Source organism: Crocodylus porosus, unplaced genomic scaffold, assembly GCF_001723895.1.
Source record: "Crocodylus porosus isolate Cpor-Errol unplaced genomic scaffold, CroPor_comp1, whole genome shotgun sequence".
NCBI classification, from domain to species: Eukaryota; Metazoa; Chordata; order Crocodylia; family Crocodylidae; genus Crocodylus; species Crocodylus porosus.
In genome coordinates, this window is record NW_017728947.1 from 96,578,971 (window position 1) to 96,593,178 (window position 14,208).

At 40.3% G+C, this 14,208-nt stretch overlaps 1 protein-coding gene across 5 annotated transcripts; it reads right to left on the reverse strand.

Moving 5' to 3' along the window:
* Window positions 1-5,538: 5,538 nt before the first annotated feature.
* On the reverse strand, window positions 5,539-13,953 carry SLC25A29 (solute carrier family 25 member 29). 5 transcript variants are annotated; one of them, XM_019552512.1, is made up of 4 exons: window positions 13,873-13,946; window positions 11,712-11,746; window positions 8,784-8,867; window positions 5,539-7,985 (listed from the first exon to the last, which is right to left on the reverse strand). In XM_019552512.1, the coding sequence occupies exon 4, from the start codon at window positions 7,950-7,952 to the stop codon at window positions 7,242-7,244; it is 711 nt and encodes a 236-aa protein (XP_019408057.1). In that variant the 5' UTR covers window positions 7,953-7,985; window positions 8,784-8,867; window positions 11,712-11,746; window positions 13,873-13,946; the 3' UTR covers window positions 5,539-7,241. The 5 variants fall into 5 exon arrangements, with proteins under 5 accessions (XP_019408057.1, XP_019408058.1, XP_019408059.1 ...); XM_019552513.1 differs by having other exon boundaries at window positions 11,712-11,787; window positions 13,873-13,896; XM_019552514.1 differs by lacking the exon at window positions 11,712-11,746 and having other exon boundaries at window positions 13,873-13,953.
* Window positions 13,954-14,208: the final 255 nt, after the last annotated feature.

A 14,208-nucleotide genomic window follows, 5' to 3' on the forward strand; every position in this document is an offset into this window, starting at 1 on the left:
GGCTGACGGGCCTGTAGTTCTTCAGATCTACTTTCCTCCCTTTCTTGAAGATAGGCACCACATTGGCCTTCTTCCAATCTTCAGGCACTTTACCTGAGCACCAGGAGTTCTTGAAGATTTGTGCCAGTGGCTGGGTTATAATGCTCACCAGCTCTTTAAGTACCCTGGGGCGTAAACTGTCAGGGCCGGCTGACTTGAACGTGTCCATGCTCTCAAGGTGTTCCTTCACATGGTCTGAATTGATGAAGAGTAACAATTCTCCTTCACCCTGGTCGTCCTGTACCGTATAGAGCAGGGCTGTCTCTTGGGACTGGTGAAAAACTGACACAAAATACCCATTGAGCAGGTTGGCTTTTTCCTGGGCGTCAATTGTCAGTTTTCCCATCTGGTTTAGCGGGGGTCCAATGTTACCTTTGCTTTTCCTCCAGCTTCCCACACATCTAAAAAAGGACTTTTTATTATCCTTGATACGCGTAGCCAGTTGGAGTTCAGTCACTGAAGGAAAGCACGTTTCTCTTTTTAGGACGTTGATGAGCTGGTTTTTACTAAGTTCTCCCAGAGGCCGGAGGTTGGTTGGGAGGTAAGACTTATGGCATAACCCTTTTGAGAGTCTGTGCTATGCTTGAGTCTCACACAATGATGTGTGTGCATGTGTGCAACGATGCTACATCTGCAGCTTTTAAATGAGTGGAGTCAGCTATTTTCAAGGTTATAAATTAAGTGGGAATGACTTTATTAGCAGCACCTTGCAGCAGCTTGGGCTGACTAACATGCAGGTAGCCCTTCAGTTGCCTTAATTTAGCCTTTTAATTTGGATAAGGATCTTCCTATCTATTGATCACCAGAGTTGATGACCATTAATAATTTAAAACATTGGTCTCTCAGGTTCATTATGGGTTGGGAAAAAAAGAATTGAGGATGTTGGTAACTGCTCAGCACCAGCAGGATGTAACAAGCTATCAGGGCAGCAGACGTCCAAATAGGGGGCTGTAACTTCATACCTTCTCCAAGCGGAAACTTGCTGCTTAAAACTTGCCCTGTATTTTTAAGGATCAGCCTCATAACTTTGTAAGTGAGTAACAGTCAATGTTTGGAATTAGATGATGCAGGAAGGATAACATCCTAATCGTTTTACTTGAAAATATTTTTCTCTCATGTGCACACACAATATCAGTCCTCCCCTTCCCTCACAATTGTCATTTGGAGAACTGTCTTCTAACATAGCTGTTGCTGCTGTACGTCTCTCCAGCTGTGGGTGGTGGCCCTGGGTTTTGAGCCTGCAACATCTTCACTGTGCCCACAGAATGTCTGGCAGTCTCTCTCAGAAGGAGCAATAAAAATGTCCCATCTATTTCCAGTACCAACGGGTTTTATCCGACACTGGACAGAGAACAGCAGGGACCTTTCTATTGGGTTCTTCTTTGGGTAGAAATTAGATGAGCCAATTTTGTGGTGCCCAGGAACTTTGACAGAAGGAATAGTAGTGATCCAAAGGAGGCCTTTTAAAGAATGGCCAGAGGGCCCCATGCTACACAGGTTGCAGGCCCCAGGCTGCATGCCATGGGGGTTGCAGAGGTCCCCAGGACCCCTGCCACATGAGCTCTCTGCTGCCCCATGAACCCTCCCTCCTTGCTGCCACCACTCTGTTAATACAATTGCACTTACAAAGAGTGTAAACAAGCCTACAAATTAGTTGTTTCTTCCCTCGTGATTTCAAGTCTCTAGTCAGTTCTGTGCTCCAAGAAACACTGGTCTCACTGTTTTGCTTTGTCTCCCAGCTACTCACTGTAATCTTCTGGTGTTCCCGTGGTTTAGCTTCTGATTGGCCTTTGCTAAGTGGCTCATTGCCTTGGCTAATGGCTTCTATTGTTTCCAGTGCTTACTGGTCTTAAAGCGGCTGACATGCACCTTCATTTAGCTAAGAAGAAGGGTGCATAGCACACCTCCAAACTTTAAACATTTGTCTGCCTTATATGGCTTAATAGTGAATACACTGAATTGATGAGGGAGACCAGTGAGACAGAAACATGGAAAACAGGGCTAGAAGGGACCTTATCTAGTCTATCAAGGCAAGATCACCTGTCTAAACCACTTCAGACAAGTGCTTTCTAACCTGCTTTTAAAACTACAAGGAAGGAAATTCCTGTTTCTGTAGTAGTAATAGTACTGTGATCATGTTTCCTCCTTTCCAGCTTTAAGTAAAAAAAGGAGTAAGTTGAGTATGCCAATCGCTGTTGGCTAGAAGAGTATTTCCTGTACCTCAGAAACCATCCCTCACAGAAGGCTGACATTGGTGAAGAAATCCAGCATGGCCTCAAATGTGCAAGTGCAGCATTTAGACCCCTGAAATAACAGATATTCAACGATTGCAATATCAGATCCAAAATCAAGTTCATGGTTTATCGAGCATTTGTGATCCCTAGCTTGTTGTATGGAGCTGAGACATGGGCAAAGTACAGAAGACATGGTACTTCTCCAAGAACTTTAGATCAACGCTGCCTGTGGAAGATCCTCTGAATCCAGTGGGAAGACAGATGCACCAACGTTGACATCCTCCTGCAAAGAAATGCCATGAGTATTGAGGTAATGACCATCTGACATCAACTTTGTTGGCTGGTCATGTCATCTGGATGTCTGACTAGACTTCTGAAGCAAGTTTTATTGTCCCAGCTCAGCCAAGGCACGTACTGAAAGGCAAGGGGGACAGGGCAGAGAAGGCACTTCAGGGATTTTCTCCTGGCTAATTTAAAAAAATGCAACATTGATGTCAGCTCATGGGAAACTCTCTCCCAGGCCCACCGCAAATTAAAGAAAAGTCGGCTGCAGAGATCTCAGTACTTTGAAACCTCAAAACAACAGGAGATGGAAAAGCAGGAGCAGCAGAGACAACATATCACAGATCAAATCAAGAATCCAGCACCATCCACCCCACATGGACATACGTGTCTGAGCTGCAGTAGAGTCTGTCAATCCCAGACAGGCCTCATCAGCTATCTTCAGACACATAGGTAAGACAATCATGGAAGACAATTACCCTCTACTACGAGGGACTGCCAAAGAAGATTTCTAAAATAAGCTTAAATTATGAGTAGCCAGAGAGACCTATTCAGCCAGGTTGTGATGGAAGCAATGCTTATGTTACAGATATGATAATAGATTGTGAAGAGAGCCAGGAAATTCATTTTACAGTGGAAAAAAAAGATAGAGATCAGTTTAAGTTATAAGCCTAGTTTTCCTCCTCTACCATACATACCAATATTTATGTACATAGGGCATGTTCTGTTGCATGGCGGGATTTGAGGATTGGGGATCAGATCCCAGTTGCATGTTTTCTACTTGTCAGTGCAGGGTTGCCAAGCATCTGTACATTTATGGACAGTTCATATGGGGAAAAAAAGCTTTAAAACAAACAAAAACAACATTGAAATGAAACCAGAGACAAGCCTTGATGCACAGGCACAGCAAATCTCCCCGCCTCCCTGAGGTCCTGGCACGGCCAGAGGATATGGGTTTGACAGCCCTGTGCCCTTCGAGGCCTCCATTTTACCAACATGCATAGGTGTCCCAACTCCCTGCATATCCAGCACCTTGCAGCAAGTATTTGCATGTGCCACTTACTTTCTACCTGCTGTAGATGACTTCAGGAAAGAGTAGAAGGTGCTTTATTGGATTGTTTTCCAAAAGCAAAACCCACTCTTTTGTCAAAGAGGGACAGAAGCAATGACAGAGCTTTCACATGTTTCTGAAAGGGGCAGGTTTGGACTTTATAATGCCTTAGCATAGCTCAGGTTCAATGCCTACTACACATCCCCATGAGCATTTAGCACACAGTGTTAGAAAGAGAGTGTCCTCTACTTATTTCTATATCACTTCCTCAAAAATGGAGTGGGTGCCAAGTACAAGCTGAGGTTGAATAACTGATCAGAGCCATGGTTTAAGATCCTGGTGAATATTCATAGGTGTACATAAAAACAGGTTGCATTATATGGACTGCAAAAATTATGGAAGTACAGTAACAAAGAAAAGCAGTAAAGAGATAATATAGGGAGCAGTAAATCCATCATATTATCATGGCAGATATAAGTATGGGTAGAATTTCAGCATAACTGAATTTTGCAAAATTGACTCCCAAGTGCTGGAACTATGAGACTATGGTTAAATGCGTATCTGCATACAGGAGAGGACATGAAGCAATCAGTCCTCCAACCCATTTAGAAAAGTATGAAGACTCCATCGTATAATGACTATAGCATGGTTGGAATGCAAGCTGAAGAAAGGTGAAGGAACTAGGCATGTTTAGTCTGGGAAGCAGGAATAAGCGATCTCAAATGTCTAAAAGGTTGCTAGAAAGATGGAAAAAATTATTCTCTCAGCAGGGCACAAAGCAAACAGTTTAAATGGTAACAGATCTAGATTACAGCTTGTGGGGGAAGAGACTACTTCCTAACTGCAAGAGCAATTGGGCACTGGAATTAGTATAAGCCTCTGTGACTTTCACAATAGCATACGTATTATAGCAACTATTCTTCACTATGCTATAATAAAGTATAGTCAAGAAGGAGCTGGATGGGCAGAGGCTTGAATTCTGACTTGATGTCATGTCCCACGAGGTCACTTCCAACTCTTAAGCTGGCTTCCCATTTGTAATTAGCCTGTCTTTGGGCTCACTCATTATTGCAGCGCAACGCAGTATCATTTTTCTCCTATAAGCTTGCTCACTTTGTAAGGAGACTTCAAACAAAAACTGCTACCTGCACTGCAATTTCCTTTGTGAATCTGGGAGTCCCACAATATTTTTGATCTAGTTTTTCAATAGAATCAAATTTAAGTCTCTTCCAGAACCAACCTGAGGAATAAGAAATTCAGTACACTAAGTAGACAGGACAGAGCAAATCTGAGAAAGAGTTTCTACACACCAAGTCAGTTTTCTGCCCATTAAAAGTGTTCTATTTCCACCCAAGTTTGTTGAGATTAGAGGACTGCAAAAATGTTGCTGTTCTAAGGGAATAGGCTTAAATAAACATGTTTCACACAGGTGAGCTTGGCTTATCCTGGCTTACAGTGCACAAGGGTAATAGGCTACAAGTAGGGTGATGGTATGTCTTACTTGGGCTGGGACAGTCCTAGATTTCATAGGCTAGTCCCAGTTAGTTGGCCAGAAGTCCTGGGCTGGAGTTTTGCAGGGAGGCAGAGCAGCATAGTGTGCCAGGCAGGTGGGTGGGCAGGCGTACCACTACTACTCCATGGGAGTAAGGCAGATGGATTGGACCTGGCACGTGCAGGCTTGGTGGTACCTGCTCCAGTCTGCCTGCCCTGCTCTTGCACAGCAGCAGTGGTACCAACTGCCTGGCACACCATGCCACTTTGCCTCCATGCTGGGACCAGTCTACAGAATCCAGGACTTTCCTGGCCCAACCAAGATACACCATCGCCCTAGCTATAAGTAGCAAACACTTAAGATGTATAGAACAAGTAATTTCCTGCAGGCAAACCTCCCCCGCCACCAGAAACCAACCAAACAAGAAACTTGACACTTCCTGAAAACTGGGTATATCAGAGTTTAATAAATACATAGGGGGTCATTGTTGTACTTAAAAACATACAGATGACAGATCAAAATAAAAAAAAAACAAAACACACAACACAACACAACCCCCAGGAAAACTTATTCCCTCTAAATTGATATACAATAATTACAGAATACTGTACAAGAATTGTTATTGTCTTTGCTCTGAATTGTGTATGTGCAGCTTAGTAGACGTTTCACATTCAATTTGAATTTCAGTGCAAGTAGGCACAACATCCAACATACCTCCAAGGTATAAAGAGAAATAGCAGTTTTACAGGTTTCTCCACCATATTTTGTTACAGTGCAAAATGCAATATATTGTTTTTCTTTAAAAAACAAAAAACAAAAAAAGAGACCATATAAATTAAACATATTGCACTTGTCCCAAGTAAAAGTGTAACATGTTCCATGCTTACCATCTTGGTGAAACAGCTTGATGCTTTTAATATTGCCCTCCTTTCCCAACTGGCGCCACAACTTGTGGCTCCTAACCCAACTTTTAACTAGTCTTAAAAGCAACGAGATTGAAGTTACCACTCTTAAACGTTACAGCTAATATTACAAAAAGTTTCCAGAGACCTTTTGGTTGTTGCCTTTCCTGTAGCACTGTAACTAAATACACAAAGTAAATCTGCATTCTGTAGGGTAAGTAGTTCAGAATACAAGTGTATTGAATGCCAGTAGCTTTGTGTCATTTCAACACCCTTATCACTATTGTGCAGAGGCACAAAACCATCACTTTAGACACACCTAGATATTTTCACCAAAATATGTACACAACACTCCTAACTCTACAAGTGACAGTCCTGCATCCTTTTATATTAATAGTTTGAGCAGTGACATGAAGGGACTTTGGCTTTAACACACCACTGTCATTGTGTGTTCAGAGAATGGTGGGCTGTGTCATGTAAACCTCAAGAGAATAAGCTAATTAATACATTCCGTGCACATACAAGTGAGGAATACAGGCAAATCACTTCAATCTCAATTGCACCGTCTCCTCAAATCTGCAGTTTAAAAGAAACAAAGTTTGGATGCTACCCCTTTAAAGCAAAGCAATTAAAAAGAAAGATGAAAAATGCTTTTCTAAACACAACTAAGACAGTAGCTAAAAAGACAGATAAAGCCAGTATAAACCAAGATATTACTAAACTCTTATATTATACAAGCAAAAGGAAAGAGATGTGGTTAGCTGAAGGTTAACTTAATTCATATAATTATGGGTAACCTATTCAATTCCTTCACCATGCGGTTTCTACACCCTCCCCCCCCACTATACATCTTCCAATCATGTACAAAACCTTAAAAAATATTTTCAGCATAAATTGTTATCCATCGAGTCATTTGAAACATGGTTGGAAAAAAACCCCCAAATTCTGGTACTGTGAGATATTTCAGGCTTTTAGTAGCAATATAGTAGTAGTGTCTGTACAGTACATTTCTAGAGCAGGTCTCTACACAGTTTGGATTTTACAAGCCACTGTAGATCATGAATAAGGCAGTAGGCTGCTCAACCAGTGATAAAATGAAATCCTAATCCATACATTTTAGGAATTCTTTATACACAACATGTATTTTAAACAGTTTCTATAGATCAAGTGTTTATAAAAATAAGCCAAGTCAAATTTCAGGTTCAGGAAACAAACATGTAACAGTCACTAAATTGCTGAATTCACAAGCTTGAAGGCTGCTGGATTGCTGGACCTGGCTCACATTCATGGAGGGTCTCTTCTGACCTCATGTACATAAGGAACACAGTGACAGTGGCAAAAGTAGCTGCATTGACAGGGAAAGCTCGGAGAAGTGTAGAAGTAAGGCCCCTTGTAAACACCCTCCAACCTTCATCATGGTAACTCTTCCTGATACAGTCCAGAATGCCTTTGTACTGTGCAACTCCCCCAACTCCATCTGCCTGAAGCCGGGACTTGATCACATCCACAGGATAGGTTGAAAGCCAGGATACAATGCCTGACATGCCTCCAGCTAACAACAGTTTGGGAATGATGTAACTGTCCTCAGCTTCACAGCCTAGGTATCTGGTCAGACAATCATATGTCAGGAAATAAAAGCCAAAACTTGGTGTCTCTCTGATTAATGTGGAAACCATGCCTCTGTTGATGCCTTTCAACCCTTCCTTTCGGTAGATCTTAATTAAGCAATCCAGAGAATTCTTGTAATTCTTTGACTTTAATTTGTATTCACCTGTGCCTTGAAGTTGCATTCTTGTTTTTGCTAACTCCATAGGGCAGCAGATGACACACTGAATGGCTCCTGCTGCTGATCCTGCAAGAAACTGGTTTAGTGGAGTGTCTCTTCCAAGAGCACGAAGTGTGTTTCCCTGTACGCCAAACACAAGCGCATTAATGAAGGTAAGTCCCATCATTGGTGACCCAATACCTTTATAGAGTCCAAAAGCCTAGAAGACAAAAAAGCAAGTGACCAGTGAAGAAAAAAAAGGATGATTACTTTTAAAGTCTGTAAAGAACATTACCTTTTCTTTACAGCTTTTGCAATGGTGCTGCTTTAACTGACGTAGTTGGTGACAGGAATATGGATACGTCCTAATAGCATAACATTGTTCACATTTAAACGTCAATTTGATAGCTCTCTTTCCAAAAAAAAAAGTCTTAATAGGAGAATATTCCCAAATATTTATAAGCTTGGTACCTAGTTACTGAATTACACCATCAGGAACATATTCAGAACACTCCTAGGAAGTCTTTAATAGTTTGTTGGTTAAGGTTAACACTTTCAGCTCTTTGTATTTAGTAGGCTGCAGATTTAACTCAGCAATCCCTGTAGGCAGCCTAATAGGCAGCTAGACACCTACCCTTGATATAAGGATTCCAAGTCCATTTGACACCTTGATTGGCTGTCCCAGTGGCTAGTTATCCTGTTAAAATTGCATTGCATTTCCAAAGCTTGAATTATTCAAACTTCAGATTTCAGCCATTTCTCGTTGTTTTTCATCTAAATTAAAGAACCTACTAGTTTCTCTGCATTTAGGCACACAGGCCTGAAAACTAGTACAAGTTTTTAACAGTTTAAAAGAACATAACGAATCTATCCCAAAAGCAAAACTTGGATGTTTGATTCAAAAGTCAGTTAATCTGTCACCACTTTAGTAATCACTGCAGCTTTAATACCTCAATGCATCTTTTATACAAAGGACAGCATAAAAATTTGGAATTTGTTAACTAAATAGTCTACTTACGGTTTCTTGCTTTATGATGGACTGAAAGCAGTGGAAGGTCCCACGGTAGAGAGGTTTCTCTACATTTTGAACTTGAAGGCGCACCTATAAAAAGTATAGAGAGACTTATTTGTACAGCAAGATCAGGGTGATCAGTACATTAGTGCTCTGTACTTATATCCTACAGTGGCACATACTCAAAGCACACAGTTACAATACCAGAGTGCCATAATGGCGATGTGAAATCGTTTTAGAAAAACTCTTCTGTAAATATTTGAACTATATGTTTTTCAGAATCCTGAAGGAGAAGAGAAGGGAGTGTTCATTAATAAGCCTTTATGAAAACAGGGAAAAATTTAAGTCATCTCAAATGTGCAGTAGGGCAAAATATATCATTTTATAGTCTTTTCCCCACCTAGCCTAAAGTCAAAACCACTTGATGATGCTGATAATACTGCCAACAGCCTGGTATTTCTATAGCATTTGTATAATATGCTTCCACTACCTATTAGATACAAAATGTGGCCAGCAACATACCATAAGGCATGAAATGGACAATTTGAGAAAGCTGTATGGCTTTCAAAAAGGCTAGTATCTTTGGGGGCCCAACTCAAGGCACTCAACGGGGTCTAATTTTTCAGAAGTAGGTGTACACTTTCTGACAAGTCCCTGCCAAAGGATTTTTAACTTGTAAATTGAAAAACAAATATACTCTTTAAAATTTTAGCCCAGCATTGTATAAAGAGTGCTCATCTGGAAGTTCAGAAACTCTATGTTATATGTAATCTTCACCTACTCTATTAAAGATGGGCCCTATATAACCTATCATTAATCAGTTTTTCTATACTGGAAGGGGCATGTTTATCATAAAGATGCTATTCTTAAGTGCCAGAGAGTGGGGAATGCCTATTCTTGAAGGGTTGTAGACCACTTTCCTTAAAATAAGGCTGCAATTTTATTTCTTTCTTAATGTGTCTGCAGCATTTCAAAAATTTCCAACTCTCCTCACTTGAGATGTATGCATGCAAAAAGCTTACTCTCCAGTAAAGAGCACTGATTTGGGATGAAGTGGTAAAATGAGAACTTTGCCTTTGTGTTGGTTGGTGGTATATTGGAAATGCCTACCAAGTATCAAATATACTGCAATTTCAAAGCAAAGCAAAGCAAAGACTGTTTTTTTAATTCAGACTTTGGTTAGAAAAACCACCCCACAAGTCTCAGATCTACATGAGATTCTTCAACATTGTTCTCTCCACTGTGTTGGTGGGAGCTTTAAACAAAAGAAGACCCATAAAGAGAGCAGAATACAGATAGTTAATCCAATGTATGGGTCAGAAACAGATTTTCGGCTATAGGGGTTTTATTTTTTAAAAAAAAATATATTATTCAAGTTTCATATTTAGTGTTAGTATTCAAGGGAAAAAAGGGACAATGCATGTTTAAACCTCAAGCATTATTATTTTCCTCAAAGTAAAAACCAGATCATGTAATATGCAAAAAGGTCTCAAAAAACTGTTTTGAACTAAAGTTTTGGATATGTTTAGCCTCAGCAATCCATACAGAGACTTATTATAAAACTTTTCAGTGCATAGCGAGTTTAAGCTACAAACTGAAAGCTAAACTCCTCCAAGCTTACTCTGATGCAGACATTTTATTCTCTGCAGGTCACTCAATGTAAGCATCGTTTTAAGAATTTAACAATTCCCAATTCACTTATGCCACACATACTACCATATAATTTAAAGTTCATACAGCTCATTAGGATGCGATACCCCACCATCACAAACAAGACAGTAATTAGTTTAATTGTTACTGGGGTTTTTTCATACCCTCCAGCTGTAAAGAAGTTAGATTGTTTTGTTTTACTATGAATTCAAAGTGCGGGGACTTTGAAGGTAAAAACAATAAATAATCCAACTGCTGTTACCTAGTAACTTCTTTTGTATGTTAAAGCTAAAACCCAAGTGTTTTTTATACTGCTTGAAAGGGTTCAAATGCCAGACTATTTCCATTTCTAATTCTGTGAACGGTGAAATACTAACTCATAAACCCGTCACTTGTGCAAGATTAAATACAATGTATTCCCAGAACTTTAGCTAACCATTAGGCAAAACATTTCCAAATCTGGGACAAGTGAGCATTTTTTTAAAAAACACGGAAAATAGCAGAATTTTTGTTGATTACATTTCAGTTGCAAAGTGCCAGCAAAGATGCATTAATGGGCAACGTGTAAGTGAGGAATAAGAATGTTTATGCTTCAAGTTGTTACCACATGGCTGCCACTCTCATATAGCTCATAGTTAATATTTAGAACAACAAAATTGAAAGTGTGCAAGTTATGCAAGACTACATAAAGTGGGTTTTATTACAGAATTATGCTGCATCCTAACCTACACATAAAATTCTCTCTCATCTTTAAGTTTCTTCTCCCTGCATCTAAATCATTATGGCTTTTCAAGTTTATCACCCCAAGAGTAACAGCACTCCAATATCAGGTCACTGAAGATTTACATTAAGGCATCTGAGTGAGGAGGAAAAAAACAAAAAAGCTCTTTTGTTGTATAGCATCTTTATGCATTTGAGGTGTGTACATAAGCACGTACCCTCCTAGTGTAAATAGTACATACAACCGGTCTCAGTTGAGCATGTCTAAGATCCAGTTTTAAAGTGAGTGTGTGCAACCTTAAGCACATAGTGAAAAATACATTAAAAAAAGAATATTCAAAACAAGATCTACAGACTTAATGTTTACATACAGAGGGAAGCTTATAGCTAGTCCCTCCACTTTACAGCTCTAGAAATGAGAAGCATCAATTTAAAACTAAAAGTTAGAAAGGCTATAAATTGGTTTATTTTTGGGGGGGTTTTTTAGGTTTTTATTTGAACTAATACATTTTGGAATAAATTAAGACTGAGAGAAACAGAAGTGTTCACCTGGTCTATACTTACTAGGTAACTCTCCCGTGATGAGGCTTATCTGTCATCTACAACAAAGTAACACTTTTGCTGTTAATGAAGACAGCCCCTAGCTCAGAAAGTAAAGGCAGTTAAAAGCAACAAAGCAATTTTACACATTACATTAATAAACCAGGGATAGGGAGTTTGCCACTTTGGAGATTAAACTCAAAATCTGTTTCAGATTTTTCAGCATGACTTCAAAGATTCATTCTTTATCCCTGTGTGTCCCACCATACCCATATTCTGCCCCTCCCCCTCATACTTTGAACTTGGTGAAACATGATCATTGGCAAAAGAGTTAAGCTGAAGGCAAAGTAAAACTGTGGCTTGACTTAAGCAGTTTCCCCATGTCAAAACAACTGTATTAGTACAATGATTAACACACAAAAATCCACCGAAACACCCCAATTAGTCCCAACTCTCTAGGGCTGCCAAAGAGGCGTTAATCCTGAGCATAATACCCAAGAAATGACACTGTATACACATTTTAAAAAATAAGAACAGTGGTTTGATTGCTTAGTTTCCCCACATTTTAACCTCAACTAAATGAGCTGATGATATAAATATTATTTAGTATTACATTCTCCAATACAAAAAAAGGTATTGTTTCTTCTACCAATATAAAGTGCTATCCTAGACTAAATAAATGGCCAAAACATAATCTGGACAAGGAGTCTATTCCATGTTATATTTAGACTATAGCCAATTCAATTCTTGTTCTGCATTAATTCAATGGTTCCCAAACTAGGGGACATGAACCTGGATAATTTTATTTTGTATGTTTGCATTCACAAGTATAGAAGAGATGTATTAACCAGAAACAATTTGGGAGCCACTGATTACACTAAAAACAACATTGAACACAGTTGTTAACGCTAAACTGACCTACAAATGCTTAAACACATGCTTAGCTCTCTGTGCTACGTGTTGTTCTATAGACATGAGATGGAGTTATTCTTAAGCCTAAGCACGTATTTCAGCTCTGCTAACTCCAAAGGATAAACTCATAGTACAGTAGTAAGACATATCTAATCTTTTGCACCAAGTTTCTCAGCACCTATCAGCAAGATGCTCAGTGAAATTCAGTTAAATTGTTTACCTAGCTTTAACACATCCTGAAAAGCATACAGCTTTTCCTACATTGAACAGCGTGTGTTGGACTGACAGGCACTAGTAGCCATAAAGTCTGTCCTACGACAGAGATCCACGGGGCTAAGAAATATAAAGAGGGTGGTCAACTCATCACCATAACTGCTTCAGGTATTTCCCTTACTGCACAGAGATATGCAATCTTATTCTGAACTTAAACACAATGTCCGACGGTCTGCTCCTCAGAGCAGCAAGTGATCCAGTTTATTTATTATTACATAGATTCTCTCCTGGGAGACTTTTCTATCCTAGCAGGGACATGGACTTTTTGCATAAAACTTTCTAAAAGTGACCAAATCCTAAAACTACTTAAGTACTGTGGAGTCCAAGTCTCACTGGCTCCCCAGGTGATTCAGATGCTTTTGAGTGTTATTAGCTGTTAATAAGCCTCTCTCAGAGATAGGATGCTGGCGTTCTACATCTCAAAGATCAAGCAAGTCTGCCTTGGAACAGAAAAAAAAAAGCACATTTCATCAGAGCTAAAGGGGAGTGGAGCCAAAAACAAGATGTCAAACTGAAACCGCTTTGCATTGTATTCCTTTTGTCTGCTGATCTGACTACCACCCAGTATAACTAACAAAGTAATGCTTGTTGAATGAATAGGGAAGCTTAAAAAAATCCTATCCAAGAGTAAAGTAAAATTAAATCACAGCTGGGGGAAATAGGCAGTTTTAGATGTTAGTGATAAGCAGCTGCAGAAAAGCAAGTTTGGAGCCAAATTCTTAAATAATTGTAACTTGTCATAAATACAGGACATTACACCAATCAGCGTGCAGCTTAAGTCAAATCTTTAACCGATTTGAATCAGACACAAATGGTTTTCGTTCACATTTGAGGATGTAGGGGCTCAGCAAATCTCCAAACCTATTTTAAAAGGATGGCTCCTAATTTTGGACCATTGAGTTTATGCTTCCAGCACATGTGCACTTTGACTTGCTCGAGAAGACCTGCACGATGCCCTGCCTAGTCTGCGGTAACGAAACCTGTTAAAAAATCAACCCACCTTAACCGTGTCGAAAGGATGTCCCACTAGCACCCCAGCAGCACCTGAAACACAAACAGACAGCAGTTGTCCCAGTGCTGGCTTTCACCCCGTCCGCCCCCCGGCTAGCTCTTGACCAGTGGCCCAGGGCGGTGGGGCCTGTGGCCTCGCCACCTCGCGAGGAGCCGGGACAGCGCGGCTTCCAGAAGGGAGCAAGTGACAGATCAGCACGCGGGCAAGTGGGCAGTCAGGGCTTCACGAGAAAACAAGCGGTGCGGTCCTGCTGTGTCGTGGGCAGCCCGCGGCGAGGTGCGGTGCAGACTTGCCAGCCAAGCACCACTGGACTCCGCCTCAAGC

What these genes read in the sequence shown, in the direction of transcription:
- SLC25A29 (XM_019552510.1), bottom strand. Translation starts at nt 11,455, where the DNA reads ATGTGCTTAAGGTTGCACACACTCACTTTAAAACTGGATCTTAGACAT. An exon ending in GTACTATTTACACTAGGAGG is followed by an intron (nt 8,868 to 11,365) that starts GTACGTGCTTAT and finishes TACTTTTTATAG; the next exon opens with GTGCGCCTTCAAGTTCAAAA. An exon ending in CCATCATAAAGCAAGAAACC is followed by an intron (nt 7,986 to 8,783) that starts GTAAGTAGACTA and finishes TTTGTCTTCTAG; the next exon opens with GCTTTTGGACTCTATAAAGG.